The 18,333-nt window shown below is 37.9% G+C and overlaps 1 protein-coding gene across 1 annotated transcript; it reads right to left on the bottom strand.

Moving 5' to 3' along the window:
- Nucleotides 1–4,782: 4,782 nt before the first annotated feature.
- On the bottom strand, nucleotides 4,783–17,985 carry LOC117344560. Its single transcript, XM_033907385.1, has 6 exons — nucleotides 17,854–17,985; nucleotides 13,040–13,118; nucleotides 11,642–11,920; nucleotides 11,445–11,519; nucleotides 9,758–9,868; nucleotides 4,783–8,897 (listed from the first exon to the last, which is right to left on the bottom strand). The coding sequence occupies exons 2-6, from the start codon at nucleotides 13,104–13,106 to the stop codon at nucleotides 4,783–4,785; spliced, it is 4,647 nt and encodes a 1,548-aa protein (XP_033763276.1). The 5' UTR covers nucleotides 13,107–13,118; nucleotides 17,854–17,985.
- Nucleotides 17,986–18,333: the final 348 nt, after the last annotated feature.

Genomic DNA, 18,333 nt, shown 5'->3' with positions numbered 1-18,333 from the left:
TAGTTCACTAGGTTAGGACTAATAGTTCACTAGGTTTAGACTAATAGTTCACTAGGTTTAGACTAGTATTACATTAGGTTTAGACTAGTATTACATTAGGTTTAGACTAGTATTACATTAGGTTTAGACTAGTAGTTCGCTAGGTTTAGACTAGTATTACATTAGGTTTAGACTAGTACTACATTAGGTTTAGACTAGTACTACATTAGGTGTAGACTAGTATTACATTAGGTTTAGACTAGTACTACATTAGGTTTAGACTAGTACTACATTAGGTTTAGACTAGTACTACATTAGGTGTAGACTAGTATTACATTAGGTTTAGACTAGTACTACATTAGGTTTAGACTAGTATTACATTAGGTTTAGACTAGTATTACACCAGGTTTAGACTAGTATTACATCAGGTTTAGACTAGTACTACGTTAGGTTTAGACTAGTACTACATTAGGTTTAGACTAGGATTACATTAGGTTTAGACTAGTATTACATCAGGTTTAGACTAGTACTACGTTAGGTTTAGACTAGTACTACATTAGGTTTAGACTAGTATTACATTAGGTTTAGACTAGTAGTTTGCTAGGTTTAGACCAGTATTACATTAGGTTTAGACTAGTATTACATTAGGTTTAGACTAGTATTACATTAGGTTTAGACTAGTATTACATTAGGTTTAGACTAGTATTACATTAGGTTTAGACTAGTAGTTCGCTAGGTTTAGACCAGTATTACATTAGGTTTAGACTAGTATTACATTAGGTTTAGACTAGTATTACATTAGGTTCAGACTAATATTACATTAGGTTTAGACTAGTATTACATTAGGTTTAGACTAGTACTACATTAGGTTTAGACTAGTACTACATTAGGTTTAGACTAGTATTACATTAGGTTTAGACTAGTATTACATTAGGTTCAGACTAGTATTACATTAGGTTCAGACTAATATTACATTAGGTTTAGACTAGTATTACACCAGGTGTAGACTAGTAGTACTTCATGTAGGTACATGTACATACTTTTATTGTATCTGGATAGTGTTCGGAGGTCCCGGGTTCGAACCCTGGTCTGGCCACTACATTTTTTCCTCTCCTGTTACAACATTGGCGCCCAGCTAAAATACCCACTGTGGTGGTATAAGGGTCTCGTGTGTCTTCGAGGGCGAAGACTTGGGGAAAAGGAGGGAGGTGTGTAGCGTGACTGGACTAGATTGATCATCGGTGACTAGGTAGCTCAATTGGTAGAGCATCTGGATAGTGTTCGGAGGTCCCGGGTTCAAATCCCGGTCTGGCCGTGCATTTTTCCACTCCTACTACACTAGGTACAGACTATAGTATATTGTATAATGTCTAAAATATTCTGTTAGATGTCCGTCTAGACAAATCACTATACTAAATTCTGTATCCGTAACTTGGTGTCGACACGAAGTTTCAATGTTTTGAGATCTTGAAGCTTTGCCGCCAAAACAACTTCAAGGTCACTGAGGACACTTGCATCATTGAAAACAAAAACTGCACGTCCCTTAGATCAATACAAATCATTGTCAAATGTGATTGGCACACACAAACACTCTGTATGCCAAAGTAAAAAAGTGGCTGGAATTAGGTACATGGCTGGAATTAGGTTAGTTTACCCACAATCTATCTTACATAGCATTTCACGCGCGCGGATTAATCTGTGTTCAAGGGGGACAACTCTCACAACGTCGTCTGCTTGTGTTCACATCCGACAGTCCTTATCGTCGGTGTCGGTTTTGAAACGTTGGACTTAACTATAAAAATACATACATTCTTAGATAAATATATATCATATCAGCAGTAAATCAATAGGGCTACACGGTTAAACGATTAGACATTTCATCTGAGCGAACATATAACTCTGTTACTGTAACAAACAGACTACGCCTACAGGCCTGTTGTAACAGTTACAGTACAATACAGACTTGCCTACCCGACAGATTTGTCATTTGTCATTAAAAACATGTAAACACACACAATCACATGGCAATGACAGGAAGTAAAATAAAAGCCATACATAAGAAAATAAAAAATAAAATGTCAAACGTCACAACCTATGAAACGGTTCCGTTTGCGTCAGCAGGGGGCCCTGAATTTGTTTACTCTACTGTACTGTCAGTAACTGTTAGGCCTACTCAGTAACCTGTGTATTTGGAAGTTGGGAATTGGCTCTTAAATGAACGAACATTCGTTAAAAATGACACCCCTCGATGTTCATATAAAAATATTTATTTTAATTGTAACTCAGAGTCTATATTTGTGTAGAGTAACCATGAAAACTAACTGCCATCCTAGCCTTTCAATATGAGCATCGTTAGCCTATCGACTGACCTACCTTTGTCATTCCATCAAGACAACCGGTTAAACACATATAATCCTATGTCACAGAAAAGATCGAATACTCGTATAGAGTCACTGTTCACTGGTTCACACACGAAGTTGCCAAAATCACAGTGAATTTAAAATTACCAGCCACGAAACATCGCCGCGTCATGGCGATCGAGATCGACATCACTCTCAATATCCTTGAACTATGAATGGAATTCCAATGACAGTCGTGACGTCATGCAGTGACGTAGTATTTTATAAAAAAAAATTGACTTGACATTTAAAAGTACAGTGTGTTCTGTGAAATGATTAAATATGTCGAGGTGCAAATCAAATTATATGTGAAGTTGGAAAACTCATTTCAGCGTTGGCTTTCAGTATTGTTGATAGAACTTCTTTTTCTCGGATGTTGACAATTTGATCACGGCCACGTAAAAGTCGGTCAAGTTACGGTAATTTTTACCGGCGAATTGTTCATTCGTTCATCACTTAACCACAAAATGAATGAAATTTGTGTGCAAACATAGTTTGTCAAAATAGGGTATGATCTTTCAGAATATCACAAGTATATTTAGTAAAAACGTCAAATAAAGCAATTAAAAAATTGAAGAAAATGGATGGCTGAGGGACACTTTCGCCAGAAATTCGGTAATGATATGAGAGAAAAAGACTCTTTCATTATGTGTGTATGTAGGATAGGGATATCCCACCCTCGGGATCACAAAATGTGGTAAAACCCTCGGCAAGCCTCGGGTTTCACCACATTTTGTGACCCCTCGGGTGGAATATCCCTATCCTACATACACACATATCAAAGAGTCTTATATTATTTCTATTCGTTTTACATTGTACATTCCATGCGGAAAACACCGCATGGCATGTCTTATTGTAGGGGATAAAAGGCCCGCTTTTAGTTGCCTCCTGACAATCGTAAAAAAAGTTACATTGCATTACGAAAATAGTCATTTATGTACAGTAAAATTACACGTTTTACAAATAGTCATTTTACGTCACATATTAAAAAGTAATGTTATTATGCTGTACATCAATAAAAAAAAATAACATAATTACCAGCATGGCCAACCCTTTGTGTCGTGGCAGTGTCGCAAAATGGCCCGGTATGGATACAAATGATATAACGAGAATGAAGATCGATATCAGGCACGGCATCTTATATACCGTATTTGACCTAATAAGGGCGCAGGGCGCGGGTAATTGACAGTGGGGGCGCCCTTATTAAGATTAGTTATTCTGAAGTTTTATGAAACAGACTATACCTTATAGCAGAATACCCAAGGTTGTGGAAACGGTAAAATATTCAGTCATAAAAATATTCCAGATGAAGATATCTATTCATTATCATATATTAAGCTTAAACATCACTTGAATACTCCTGTAAACTTGTTAACCATGCCAGCTGATCTTTAGACCAGAGAACGTGTGTTCCACCATTTATGTTCAAATGGAACTCTTTTGTGTTCTATTTATAGAAACAGGTGATTTCCCAGATCATATCAGACATCGTTTTCTTTGACCTAATAATTGATTTACAATGTCTTTTACTAGCTTTCTGTTCTGAACAAAAGTTATTTATCAACAAGAATGAAGTCTTTACTGTATCTTCAAATAAAGATGGTAAGTTATTATTTGTATGTGTGTTTAGTTTTGGGTGCTCTTTGCACTGACATGTCATCTGTAGCCTGTAGCAATTCACAAAATGTGGCGAAAACATGTGTTTCAGTTACTTAATTTGTTGAAGAAAATTGAACACATAAAGTAGCAAAATATTTCACATGAATTATTACTTTTGAACACCATTTTGACACCATTTTGACACTCAGTCAAAGATGTAATTTCCTTGAAAAAAGGTAGGGGCGCCCTTATTAGGTCAAATACGGTACTACACTCAGCGATGACATCTAAACTGACATTTTACATTTGACAAATTTAGATGTGTCTCATCTATACTTTCCGAATTGACGGCTAAATTTAAAAACCTTTGGTACATCAAGGATATAACATGAGTTCTTTTAAATTGAGACTCAGATGGTCAAGAAAACACATTTTTCTATGTTATTTATAAAGTTATCTCATGGGTCACATACATATGAAGTCTTTGAATGAATTCTAACACTTGCCTTGAAATGATCTTAGAATTCAGTGACATGCCTTGAAAGGTCTTGGATTTTGGATCTGGGGCATAAATGCATTGAAAGGGTCCTTAAATTTAGTCTAAAAGAGACAATGATGTTTTTCTAGTACCACCTGAGAGTAACATCCATGCTGGTACATCTGTATTGATACTGGCAATCTATGTCAGAAATATGCGGCATTCAGTAGTGCGAGATAAAATCATAAGTGTACAATTATGCAATGATAACACAAAACTAACTGTAATGTTGTTTACAATAAAAAATGGCATTCCTCTTTCATCTATTTACAAAGTATTAAAATGACATATACTGTAGGTCGTGAAGACCTCGTCGCTTTTGATTTCCAAGTAACTGTCACAATCTGTACACAGAATCTTCTTCAAAAGAGAGACGTTGTAAGCTTCATATCCGTTGGTCGTTGTGAATGTGAGAGTAAACTCCACCCGTTCCCCAGCGTATGACTGCCCAAACAGCTTTCCTTCAGTCCGAATAGGAACGAAAAACACCTTCAATTTGCAAAGGTTTTCTCCAAGGTCAAGGTCAATGAACCCAGTTTGTCTCAGTCTATTTGGTCTACAAATGGTACCTTTAAGAAAAGCAAGCCGCGACATGTTTGATTCACCCTTGACATTACGTTCCTCGATCTGTCCAAGGAATCCGCTTACTGGTACCAAGGCTTTGATTCCATCACCCTTTCCCAGCCATTCTCTTGGCAGTCGAGGCTTGGGAAAGTACATTTTCTGTAGTTCTTCCCTTATTTCTATAGCCTCTTGCAGGTGATCTACGTTTCCTCTGGTACCATCGGTACCGATCCCAATAATACTCAATGTACAGAAGAGATAAAACTTCGACATAGGACTTTGCAAGAATCTGTTCCATTGTCGTATCTTCAAAAGTACGTCATCTTGTTTGTAGTTCTGGGGGAAGAGGCCATGTCGTATCGCGTGAATCCATTCCTTGTAACACATTTCTAATACACGCCGTTTGTCGATGATTCCTGCACTCAAGATTTCTTCGAAGCAGTCTTCATAAATTTTGACAAGTTCTTCTATATCGACTTTGCTGGTTATCTTTTGAAGCACCCCAAGGTTGTCGTCTTTCCCATACTTCAGTTTGATTGCTGCTGCCCTGAAGCATCTGGCTGATATGTCCTCTGGTTTTGAAATGTATCCCAGCGTTGGTATATGATTGTTGAATAGGGTGTTGTACATGTTTATATTTCTGAAGTATTCTTGATCAAGCTCGCTACCATCTACAGCGCTGTAGCATTCCATGAAAAGTTCCGCTATTTCTGTGATACTTTCGATCACAAACTGACCTGGAGATGTTCCTTCGGCCATCTGCAAATATTCTCCGAAGTTTGATGTGCCTTTTGGAAAGTTCTTAGCAATAAAATTGCATACCAGCAAACGAACTGTTATTTCGCCAATATATCCATATCCTTCTTCACTCCCAGTGGGCGTGATCTCTCGTCGTTTCGTGAAATGTCCGCATGCACAGGTAGCCATCGTTATGATGTATTCGATCCGACTTGGATACTGATCTTTCGAGGTTTTCTTCACGGGTTTCTCACCAAATCGACCAGTAAACCTGTCTACGCATCTAAGGTAGTGCATACCATACATATGGTATATATGCATCAGTGTGATTTTCATACCTTCATTGATGTCGTCAATCTGTTTCCCTTTTGTTTCTTTCTGACATAGTTCCAGTGCTTTTTCGAAGCACTGTCTTGCAATTTCCTCTTCATCAGGCTGACAAATCGTGTATATGCGACCGAGATGTGCACGAAAGTTTGGATTTTCTGGGAAAGCATTCACCAGCTTTTGAATAACTTTGATTCGCTCAGTGTACGGTGGTTTGCATGGTATGTCCTCTAACAAGGTGGAGAAGGTCCTCTTCCTCATAGATATTTCTCCTTCACCCACATCTTTGTAATCGCGATGGAGAAATGTCCTAGACAACGTTTCAATGACAGTATTTGTCCTGGTACTGGTCCTTCCAGTTTTCTTCTTACTCTCTTCTATGAATCTATTGGCAAAATTAACCAACTTTGACTTCGCATGTATACTGAGCCCAATTTCTGTGGTAGGTTCATCATACGTTTGTGGCCATGTCAGAATCTGATCAAGAATTCCTTTTGCTATGATATAATGACATATTCTTATATTGTTCTTTCTCCCTTCGCAAGGGACAACCAACTCTTGCACAAAATGTGGGAAGTCTGATAGATCAACATCGTAGTTTGGCTGCTTCCCCAGCATAGCGGCAAAGTATTGGCATGGCATCGATGTCTGCCCATAGTAATAGGCCATTGAGAGAAATCCAAGTATTTCCTGCCATGGTTCAAGGTTTTTAGTTGGGTTGGACTCCAGCTGAAGATAACCTCTTACGTAAGAAGCAATGCCATGGTACTCTTCAAGAAATGTTGTCAGTCCGAATTCATACACCGAATGATGATTACCTTGATGGACATCTTCGACAAGCTGCTGTAAAGAATCTTTCTTTGCATCGTTGTCACATTTTTCCATAAACTTCATGCTAATCCCTGATGCTTCTTTTTCAGATACTTGTCCTTTCAAAAAGAACTTGTTATTTGGATGTTCAGTCATACTAATGTGATGAGGGTATCGCTTTACTTGCAAGATGACGATGCTAACGTGTCCCAGCAACTTAGACAGCTGCTTGGAAAGTTTGTCTTCTCCCCCGTCTATCAACAACACAAGCGGAAGATGGGTCTTTTCGAAGAGTGATTCTAAGTCGTGTGCCAGATCTTGAACTGATATTGTAGGATGAATTTTTACCTGAGCACACGGAGATAATTTCCGCAACTCCCAGAGGACTCGTTGCATAAGTGTTGTTCCTCCAGAGCCAGGGGCATGGTACAGTTTTATGACTCCAGATCTAAAGGGTTCAAGAAATTTTTCCTTTACCCTTTTAACTATAGACTCCATGATGTCTCGTTCTGCATCGAAATGGCCAGCATTGCACTCATAATATGCAAACCAACGAAGAGTTCCTCCTTTGAGGAATTTGTCTCCTTCCTCCTTCAACTCGTCCAAATCGACTGGCCGAGAACGCGGATAATCAAGATAAAGTACTTCCAAATTCTCCCGAAGACTTGAGACAAACGATTCATCGAAACCTGGATTGTTTGTGTCGTCAGATGTTGGAAGTCGATAGATTGTCTTCATCTGTTTCAGATCGTCGACAAGAGAAGTATGTGATAGGGCTTTACAAAACTCCTGAAAATTACACCGCAGTTTGAAATCGACGTGCATGGCTTTGTAGATCCATGGCGTTGAGACACGAGTGATCATTTGCGGATCACATACAATGACTGTTGGGGCAGGTTCAATATGTTCCTCCAGCTTCAACATCGCTTTATGCATGCATTGCAATGTTTCTTCGTCTTCGGGGAGGACAATTATGCATTTTACAGTTGTATATGTTTCTGTAAATACGGCCATTGCCTTGAAATGCTGGTCTAAATTGGCCTTTACTGTCCGGAACCATTCTCTACTGTCCCGTGGCGTTTTACTGCCCGCTTCTTGAACGGATCCTCTGATCATGCACCATTCTGTACAGTAATCGGAGAATTTCGCCGAGTCCTTCCACGTACATGTGTACAGTGCCCGCCTCTTCTTGACACGTTCCTCCAAGACAGTGAGTAATCCGGTACTACGACTTTCTTCGTCAAAGTCGAACACCGCGAGCCAGGGTACAAGTCCAAGGCAATCTAGATATTTCATTTTTTCTCTGAAACACACAAATAGTACGTAATGCCCCCCAGCAAAATTTTTGACGAATTCAATAAGGTCTCTTGGGTCGGAGTGAACATCTTTCATGTCATCGGGGTTGCTGGCACCCGACATATTCGAAGAATTTTTCGGAGTCTGCCTCGACATAGTTGCCGGAGTCGGGGTTTTATCACTGATAGCTACTGCCGCAGCATATGATTTCACCTTGCTGCATCCAACATCAGTTACGATAGTTTTGGATTCAACAACTTTGTTTTCTGTATCCACCATATCACCGTCGTCCGAATCTGATTCAATGCAAACATTCGGGGTAGGGGTACTTTCAGTAGGAGTAGATTGCGGAGTTTTTATCGGAATGACTTTGGGCATGGCTGGTTTAGTAATGGATTTTACAGAGTACTGACTTCCGACAAGATTTAGCTCAAACCTGTCTTTGTGTTCTTTCAGAAACTTGATAAGTGTTTTTCCTGTAAAACTCTGAAACGTTGGCTTATCAATATTTTGAGCAACTAATATGTCTTGGAACTCAGATTCGAGTTTTTGTAAGTTTAGTTTGTTTGATTTACCCGGACGCCGCTCAATAATCGTTTCCAAACTTCGTACAATCGTTTCTTCTGGATCTTTCGGTGATGGTGATTCTGCAAAATTGAAAAGAGGAATTTTATGAAACCGGAAAATGCACTAGATGATCCCTCTTAGGGCCCCGCCATTATACCCCCTCTAAAGGCTTTGAAGGGTCAGTCAACAACCAAGATTATGATCCTAGCAGGTGGCTCATGGAAGTTTCTTGATAATCTTTTAAAAGAATTTGCGACCAAAACAGATGAAACGTAAAATTAGGTCACCGTAACCTATTTTTTCAGTTTTTGACATTTGTGTCAACTGACTTTTTAAATCCGATACTTATTTTACAGAAACAGTGAAATTTTAATTTTACACCCAGTGACCTTTGACCCCTGAAATTTCAGACCAGCAAAAAAATCTTGATGTTCTTTAAAGCATACCATATGCAGCTGACCTTAAAGTTTCTTCCAGCAAAATATTATGCTCGTCGCCGTGGGGCCGAAAAAAATGGCCCAAATTGGCAACCCCTCCCTTATCTTATATATTAAGAAATAGGTAATGATGTAATCCTGATATCAGTTTAAGTAAAATATGTCCTGATTGTGTTATTGTCCTGATATTGTTGTATACACATATAATGCACTAAATTCAACAGGAACAAGTAATATATTGAATATTATGAGCCTCATATGACAGTAGATTAACATAAAGATAAGAAGATATTCTATATTGACGGGTTCTGCCTCAACAGCGCGGTTAAATTATGTTGAGGTGGTACCAATGCATATTTAGATAAGTAGGTTTTCTATCAAGCTAATATTTTTAATTGATAAGTCATTTGATATCTATTCGAGTTACAAAAAGTACAAAAATAACAAATAATGTGCATCTAGTACTCACAGTTTTGTTACATATATATATGTAGTTAATATACCTGTAGGTGTAGTGTCAGTGTCAGAACCCTCCGTGATCATAGTATTTCCAGTTCCGATCATCACATTGCTACAGTTGGTAATGTTATAAGCTGCATGGGTTACCGATTTTTCTGAAAGAATTAATGTATTCTTCGGGATTTCCACATCTCTTGTGTTTGAATGGTACGAAATTGATTTCGTTCGTACATAACCTCTGAATACTGTATCTGTCTGCTACCTCGACCCATTCTTAACACATGAACAGTGATAACGTAATAAAAACGGTTTACGTATTAGCGGTGGGATACATTCACGGTTTTATTTTTTCTCCTGAACTATCCATATCTTGATAGTAACATTTAAGTTGCATTCTCGAAAAGCGTTATTTAAATGTAGTAAATTGATTCCATAATCTAGTATATTTTCCCGCTATGACGATTTCTGTTTCAGATGCCGACTACTGATTAATGTCGAGTTTAATAGTCGCAATCATGTTCCCATTGGAAAAAAAATATTCAATTTTCCTATGCTATATGTTTGACTTTTTAGCAGAGGATCTCTGTTTGACTGAATACCAATGTAAAAACAAAGACCCTGCAGGAAACCAACAAAAAGATGGCAAAATATAAGCAAAGACCGATATACATGGGGATCGTAGAAAAAGAATACGGCAAATTAAACAATGAGCAACGGGGAGTGAGCCAACCGGACATATCATTCAATCTGAATTCAAAAATACACCGCTTCACATACAAAAAAAAAAAGCAACCTGATGTAAAGCCACAATGAGAAAGTAAAACATATCGCCACATTAGAAGTCGTTTTTCATAATATTTGATAAAAGTCGCGCGTAAATTCTTTTAAAATGGACACAAAATGAAAAACTTTTAAGCCCATTGCATAAATATCCTATGAAAAGCAACCTGATGTCTGCATGCCCATACTTATATATAAACATTTCTCTCATCCCTACCGGTATCATACTGGTCTGTCCAGTTAAATACACCCATGCTTGCTGTGTGTGTATTACCTTGCTTCCGGTGTAGGATAGCCACGCGCGCGCAATGATACAAAAGTAGGTCGCCGAACCGAAAATAGATCTATCTATACTTCATGATTTAAACATTTCAACAATACATTGAATTAAGATATGTAATCAGATAATAATTTTTTTTATTTATGATATAAATCATGTAAAAAGAAACACGTTCTTTTATTGTTTTATATTAATAAAACATGGAACTATATTTTCACGCGAAAGGACACACTAGCTTGGCCGACATCAAGTGATTTGGCTTCGCTTGCAATGACAGGGCTGCTGAAACAACGTTAGACTGTGGAAATGAATGGTTTCCTTCGTTTTTATAACAGCAAACGTCGTTTGCATATATGGGGAATGGTAAATCGATTGGCGCTGTTCTTTTTTTATTATATGCAGTAGAAAAAAGTTTGGATTGAGAAAAAATGGCGTCTATCTGAGAAAGCTATCGACAGATAGTGCCTATTTTTGCATATTTTAGGTTGGGGAATGAGAGAAAAATACTCAATCATATGTGGTTCATGTAGGATAGGGATATTTCACCCTCTGGGTCACAAAATGTGGTAAAACCCTCGGCGGAGCCTCGGGTTTTACCACATTTTGTGACCCCTCGGGTGGAATATCCCTATCCTACATGACCACATATGATAGAGTCTTATAATCCATACCTGTTGTTGGACCAAATGATATGGCCTGAATAGCTCGTATCATTGCGTCACAGAGATAGCTGCCTTGATCAACGTCTGAAAAAAATATCATTAAAAGTCATATGCAGAGCGAAATAAACCTACAACAACCAAGATCTCACTCCAAAATAGACTTTATATAAACTTCTTTACTGTAGTTCTAAAATAAAACCACTGACCTAGTTTTGGTTGATGACATGCTGCGTGCGAGTCCTTTGGTATTCGTCTCAAGATTTCACGTATATGTGCCTCTGGTTGTTCTAGGAACTCTTTGGCAATATTGTGCCAGTCTTTCAACATAACTTGGGCACAGAACGATTGATCGTCGCTGTAGCTCGTCTCTATTTGGGTCATTTGAGACTGGGTAAAACCAATTCTTAGTCCGAGTTCTTGCCATTTTTCAGATGTTCCAAGTTCTTCGCTCAAATTTTTAATGAATGATTTCGACGAATCTTTCACTACAAAGGAGAGTGCATCTAATTTGTAAATAGTTTATGATACGAGGGACTAATTGATCAATTGTGAGCCGCGTATTGAAGGAGGTACTCAAGGATGTTCTTTTCTAATTCCAACTATTCTCCGACTATATAGGGCCGTGTACCCAAGGACTGGTCTCATTTGGTTAGTTTATATCGACGAGGTAGCACTCTAAAGTAAACAAGACAAGCGGCTTTTGCAAAATGCACAAAATTGGTTAGGATTAGGGTTGGGGTGAAAGAGCCTGTCACTGCCATTCACAATTGTGGCTTTAAATTGATTGAACATCCGCCTTATTCACGCTCCATCAGACTCATCTATTTCCAAGACTGAAAACAGCTATTTCAGGCACCTAACCCTAACATGCAGTGGATGACTTTCTGCACAGCCAAGAAAAGTAGTTCTATAAAAGTGGCATTGAGGCCCTTAAACATCGCTGGCAGAAGTGTATAGATACTGAAGGGGATTATGTTGAAAAATAATACAATATGTCCGGCAAAATTTAAATCCATCAGTACGAGGCTCACAAATTATCAATCAGCCCCGTAAGAGACAATTCATGATACAAATATAATTTTAATAAATACGCATGATCATATTATGTAATGCAAACAGTTTGTAAGGAGGTAGGTACAAATACATGTAAGTATACATGTATGTCTATGTCATACATGTAAGTATATGCCTACGTCATACATGTAAGTATATGTCTATGTCATACATGTAAGTATATGCCTACGTCATACATGTAAGTATATGCTACGTCATACATGTAAGTATATGCTACGTCATACATGTAAGTATATGTCTACGTCCTTACTAGATTAATTAAGACATAATAATAGCCACTACAGGTCAAGCTCGGTATATATCCTCACTCAGTTTCCATTTCAGCGTATGACAAGCTAATGTGATATACATATCTTGACAATAAATAACCTTTTTATTAAGGATGGTATGAAAATTTCAGAAAATAAAATTTGTATTTAGATTTCAGTCTCAAATCTAAATCTACACCAGTTTTGAGAGTAAACCAGAGGTCCCAGGTTCGATCCCACTCAGATGCTCTATAACATACTGGTAGGTCGAATATCCCATACCTTTTTTTCTTTTCCTGTCTTCGGGTACCTTCTGTTTAACTGATTTGTGTCTAACGTTTCGGTACATAATGGCATGTAACTGTAAAATAAACACAATCAAATAAGTAAGCAATTAACTGTTAGACTTCATGGTTCTAGTATCGCAAAGGTAGGCAGATTTAGCGTTTAGTATCGCGAGGGGTACACTACTTCCGGAAGTATCGCGAAGGGAACACTATTTCCGGTAGTATCGCGAGGGATACATTACTTCCGGTCACCCATGTATCGCAAGGGACAGATTGGTATCTTGACTTGTGCGTGTTACCACAGGGGCTTGGCACGATTTTCCAAATGATGGTCCATACATATATGTATTATAGTGTCCATAATACATATATATACATGTATGGACCATCATTTGGAAAATCGTGCCAAGCCCCTGTGCGTGTTACGGTAAAGTCAGTCTAGTATCATACCTTTAAGTGTTAGCAAACTTCCGGTTTGATGTCGTGAGTGTTGTGCAACTAGTAAACCACCTGTCTAGTATCGTAAGGAAAGATTAGTATCGCAATAGATACTACACTCGGTTAAGTATTATATATAAGAGACAACTACATCCAGTTTGGTATCGCTATGGTTGGACTACATCCTGTCTTCTATCGTAGGCGCTCGGCGACATCCGGTCAAGTTTCTCAAAGAACTTTGTCCAGCCATAGGCACTTGTATCTGGCAATTAACACCAAAGTTATATTTTCAAATCTGTTTTTGCATGGAGCTGTCTGATTGGTTTGGTGAAATATGTAAACCAATCAGACAGCTCCTTGCAAAAACTGACTTGAAAATAAAGGCACTTCCGTTTCACAGAACAGACGATCTTTGCTTCAAAAACATACGAGGATAAATTATGTCTTTTACCGGCAAAACACACGCGGCTGTTTGGGGCGTTACCTAAAGGTACATGTAGGTTGAAAATGTTATCTACAGTGATAAATGTAACTTAAAAAATGAGACAAAAATTGAAAAAACATCGAATTTTCTAAAAAAAAAAAAGATAATTTACGAATGTGTTCGAACGGTTTCCCGATATCTCGAACAGAAGCTGTATACCTTTCTGTTTAGTACGTATCGAGGATAATTTTAACTACATCCGATCTGGTATCGCAAGGGATAGACCACTTCGGTTTAGTGTCGCAAGTGGTAGGCTACATCCAGTCTTACAATGTATATCGCGAGGGTAACCCTCATTTCATGTCTAGACTCATCAGGATTAGACTACATCAGTTCCAGTGTAGACTCTAAGGATTGGACTACATCAGTTCCAGTGTAGACTCATGAGGATTAGACTACATCAGTTTCTGTCTAGACTCATGAGGATTAGACTACATCAGTTCCAGTGTAGACTCATGAGGATTAGACTACATCAGTTCCGGTCTAGACTCATGAGGATTAGACTACATCAGTTCCGGTCTAGACTCATGAGGATTGGACTACATCAGTTCCAGTGTAGACTCATGAGGATTAGACTACATCAGTTCCGGTCTAGACTCATGAGGATTAGACTACATCAGTTCCGGTCTAGACTCATGAGGATTAGACTACATCAGTTCCAGTGTAGACTCATGAGGATTAGACTACATCAGTTTCTGTCTAGACTCATGAGGATTAGACTACATCAGTTCCAGTGTAGACTCATGAGGATTAGACTACATCAGTTCCGGTCTAGACTCATGAGGATTAGACTACATCAGTTCCGGTCTAGACTCATGAGGATTGGACTACATCAGTTCCAGTGTAGACTCATGAGGATTAGACTACATCAGTTCCGGTCTAGACTCATGAGGATTAGACTACATCAGTTCCGGTCTAGACTCATGAGGATTAGACTACATCAGTTCCAGTGTAGACTCATGAGGATTAGACTACATCAGTTCCGGTCTAGACTCATGAGGATTGGACTACATCAGTTCCGGTCTAGACTCATGAGGATTAGACTACATCAGTTCTGGTCTAGACTCATGAGGATTAGACTACATCAGTTCCGGTCTAGACTCATGAGAATTAGACTATATCAGTTCCGGTCTAGACTCATGAGGATTAGAATACATCAGTTTCCAGTCTAGACTCATGAGGATTATACTACATCAGTTCCGGTCTAGACTCATGAGGATTAGACTACATCAGTTCCAGTGTAGACTCATGAGGGTTAGACTACATCAGTTTCCAGTCTAGACTCATGAGGATTATACTACATCAGTTCTGGTCTAGACTCATGAGGATTAGACTACATCAGTTCCAGTGTAGACTCATGAGGGTTAGACTACATCAGTTTCTGTCTAGACTCATGAGGATTAGACTACATCAGTTCCAGTGTAGACTCATGAGGATTGGACTACATCAGTTCCAGTGTAGACTCTAAGGATTAGACTACATCAGTTTCTGTCTAGACTCATGAGGGTTAGAATACATCAGTTTCTGTCTAGACTCATGAAGATTAGACTACATCAGTTTCTGTCTAGACTCATGAGGATTAGACTACATCAGTTCTGGTCTAGACTCATGAGGATTAGATTACATCAGTTCCGGTGTAGACTCATGAGGATTAGATTACATCAGTTCCAGTGTAGACTCATAATGGTTAGACTGCAACAGTTTCTGTCTAGACTCCTGAGGATTAGACTACATCAGTTTCTGTCTAGACTCATGAGGATAAGACTACATCAGTTTCTGTCTAGACTCATGAGGATTAGATTACATCAGTTCCGGTCTAGACTCATGAGGATTAGACTACATCAGTTCCAGTGTAGACTCATAATGGTTAGACTGCATCAGTTTCTGTCTAGACTCATGAGGATTAGACTACATCAGTTTCTGTCTAGACTCATGAGGATTAGACTACATCAGTTTCTGTCTAGACTCATGAGGATTAGACTACACCAGTTCCAGTGTAGACTCATGAGGATTAGACTACATCAGTTCCGGTCTAGACTCATGAGGATTAGACTACATCAGTTTCTGTCTAGACTCATGAGGATTAGACTACATCAGTTCCGGTCTAGACTCATGAGGATTAGACTACATCAGTTCCGGTCTAGACTCATGAGGATTAGACTACATCAGTCCCAGTTTCGCCATTTTAAATCTAACATCCATTCAGCCTAGTGTCGCGATATATCAGGTATAATCTAGTGTTCGACAACATTTGGTCTATTGAGGCATTTCAATTATTAAAAATGCTCTAATCTGATACTATGTATACTATGTATACTTCTAAACATGTTGAGAAGATTGTTTTTCAAGAATTTACTTGTAGTTAAACTTTGGGGTTTAGATTTTTATTCTTCAGAAATCTGCATTTTTACTTCAAATTCAGCGGTTGAACTATTTTGATTAAAGACAGTGTTCCTGCTAGTTTCTATGAAGAGCATTTCTGATCATTGAAATACCTCTTTATGTGCCATATTTGTGTGATAGTATTTCCAAACGTCAATTACATTTCAAGGTCAAAACTGTCATATCCGGTCAAATAAATATGTAGCAAACGTTGTGATTTTTTCAGCAAAGCACTCAAACAACTTTAAAGGGACTGAATGGTTAGATTTTCATTTCATAACATATAAAAAGGTATAAAAATTCAAAGTATTAAAAAGGTATGCACTTTGTGCTAATTATAAAATTCGAAAGTGTCCATAACAATTCCATACAATGACTAAAATCTGCGCATGCGTATTCTGACTAATGGAAGCAAAGACGCTGTTTCAGAGTTTGTCGTCAGATTTAATCCGCATCCCTGATAATCGCAACAGTTACGCGGAAAATAATTCGACTAACAATATATCCAGGTAACAACGAGGCGCTCCTTGAATAAATGGATGCCAGACCAATAAAATGGCATTTTGATGATTAATTTTTCGGCGTAGCTTTACCTACACCACAGGTACTTGGAGTCATGCAGGAACTAAACTTATACCTAACGTCATTTCTTGTCCATTTATGCACCTATACAAAATTGGAATCGATTATAAAGCGCTTTAAAAAAACACCCGTTTCACAATTTATCTGTATAATCAGAGTAATTTCTTTCATGAAATAATTATATATGTAACCGAATAAAGTAATTTAACTTTTAATGAGCATGTGCATTCACACGCACTGTTTACTGTTGAAATCCGAAAGTGCACAAAATGAAAGTACATTGTAGGTTTTCCAAGAAGGATCTAGAAATCGATGAAGTATGATTTTCAGTGATTATATACACTACATACAAAATGTACATGTAGATACTCTATACAATTAGAAATGTACATGTAAATCTGTTTAAGTGTAAAACACTGGTACTTTTGTACATTTTCAGAGAGTTTACATATGTGTATGTACCAGTACGAAGTTGTGATGCGTCGAAACGAGATAATAAATACATGTACTGACCTACATGTAGTTCGACAGCTTAAAAACGAAATATCCAGGGGGAAAAGTCAGTCTCATTGAGTCAGCTCCTGTGATTTCATTCACTTTATTGTTATTTGATTATTTTGTTTTACTCCAATCGTTAATCCGTGGCCTTATACAAAATTGAAATGCCCAAAAAGTACCTTCCTGAATCAGTTTCATTTGTATATCCATAGATTAATAAATGATTAATTAAATAATCGATAAATATTTTTTTTTAAACTTTCTATTTTTTAATTAATTTCATTTAAATTTGCCAAATTACAATTCAAACATTTACACCTTCTAAAAAAGATTGTAACGATTAGATCTCTCGTTTGACTTCCGCCTATTGATTAGTGCAAATCCAAAGCTCACGGTGAAGGAAATCAGTAGATAAAAAGACTTACGTCTACTTCAACATATCTCTATTGTGCTGAGTACAGCATGTTAAGATCCAACTTTAAAGTCGTTAGAATAGGTAACTTGGTCAGATGCTCGACGACGTCAGAACGTCCAGTATGGGGCCTCCAGCAATCTATCGATGATATCCCGGCGTGCATTGCTCTCGTCTTGTGACATGGACAGATTGTGTTTATAATTGGTGACGTAATATTACACATATCTATTTCAGTCGTTGCGGTGCTGTACCGTATTTAAATGTCTTTTTCTTTCAAAATGAGCGAAGTCAGAGAGGTGTGATCGCAAGTTTCACTTTAATAAGATACATACATGTACATGTACAATACATTGTATACATGTATCTGTTTTGCTTTTTGATTCGGTCAACTGAACCAAATGAATTGAGAGAATAATATAGATATTTTTATTGGTTTATTGATTATTTAATTAACCGTTAATTAATCTATGGATATCATAATGAAATTATG

This window comes from Pecten maximus, chromosome 1 (assembly GCF_902652985.1).
Source record: "Pecten maximus chromosome 1, xPecMax1.1, whole genome shotgun sequence".
In the NCBI taxonomy this organism is placed as follows: domain Eukaryota; kingdom Metazoa; phylum Mollusca; class Bivalvia; order Pectinida; family Pectinidae; genus Pecten; species Pecten maximus.
Note: the sequence above shows the minus strand (reverse complement) of the source record. Positions and strands in the feature narration are given on the sequence as shown.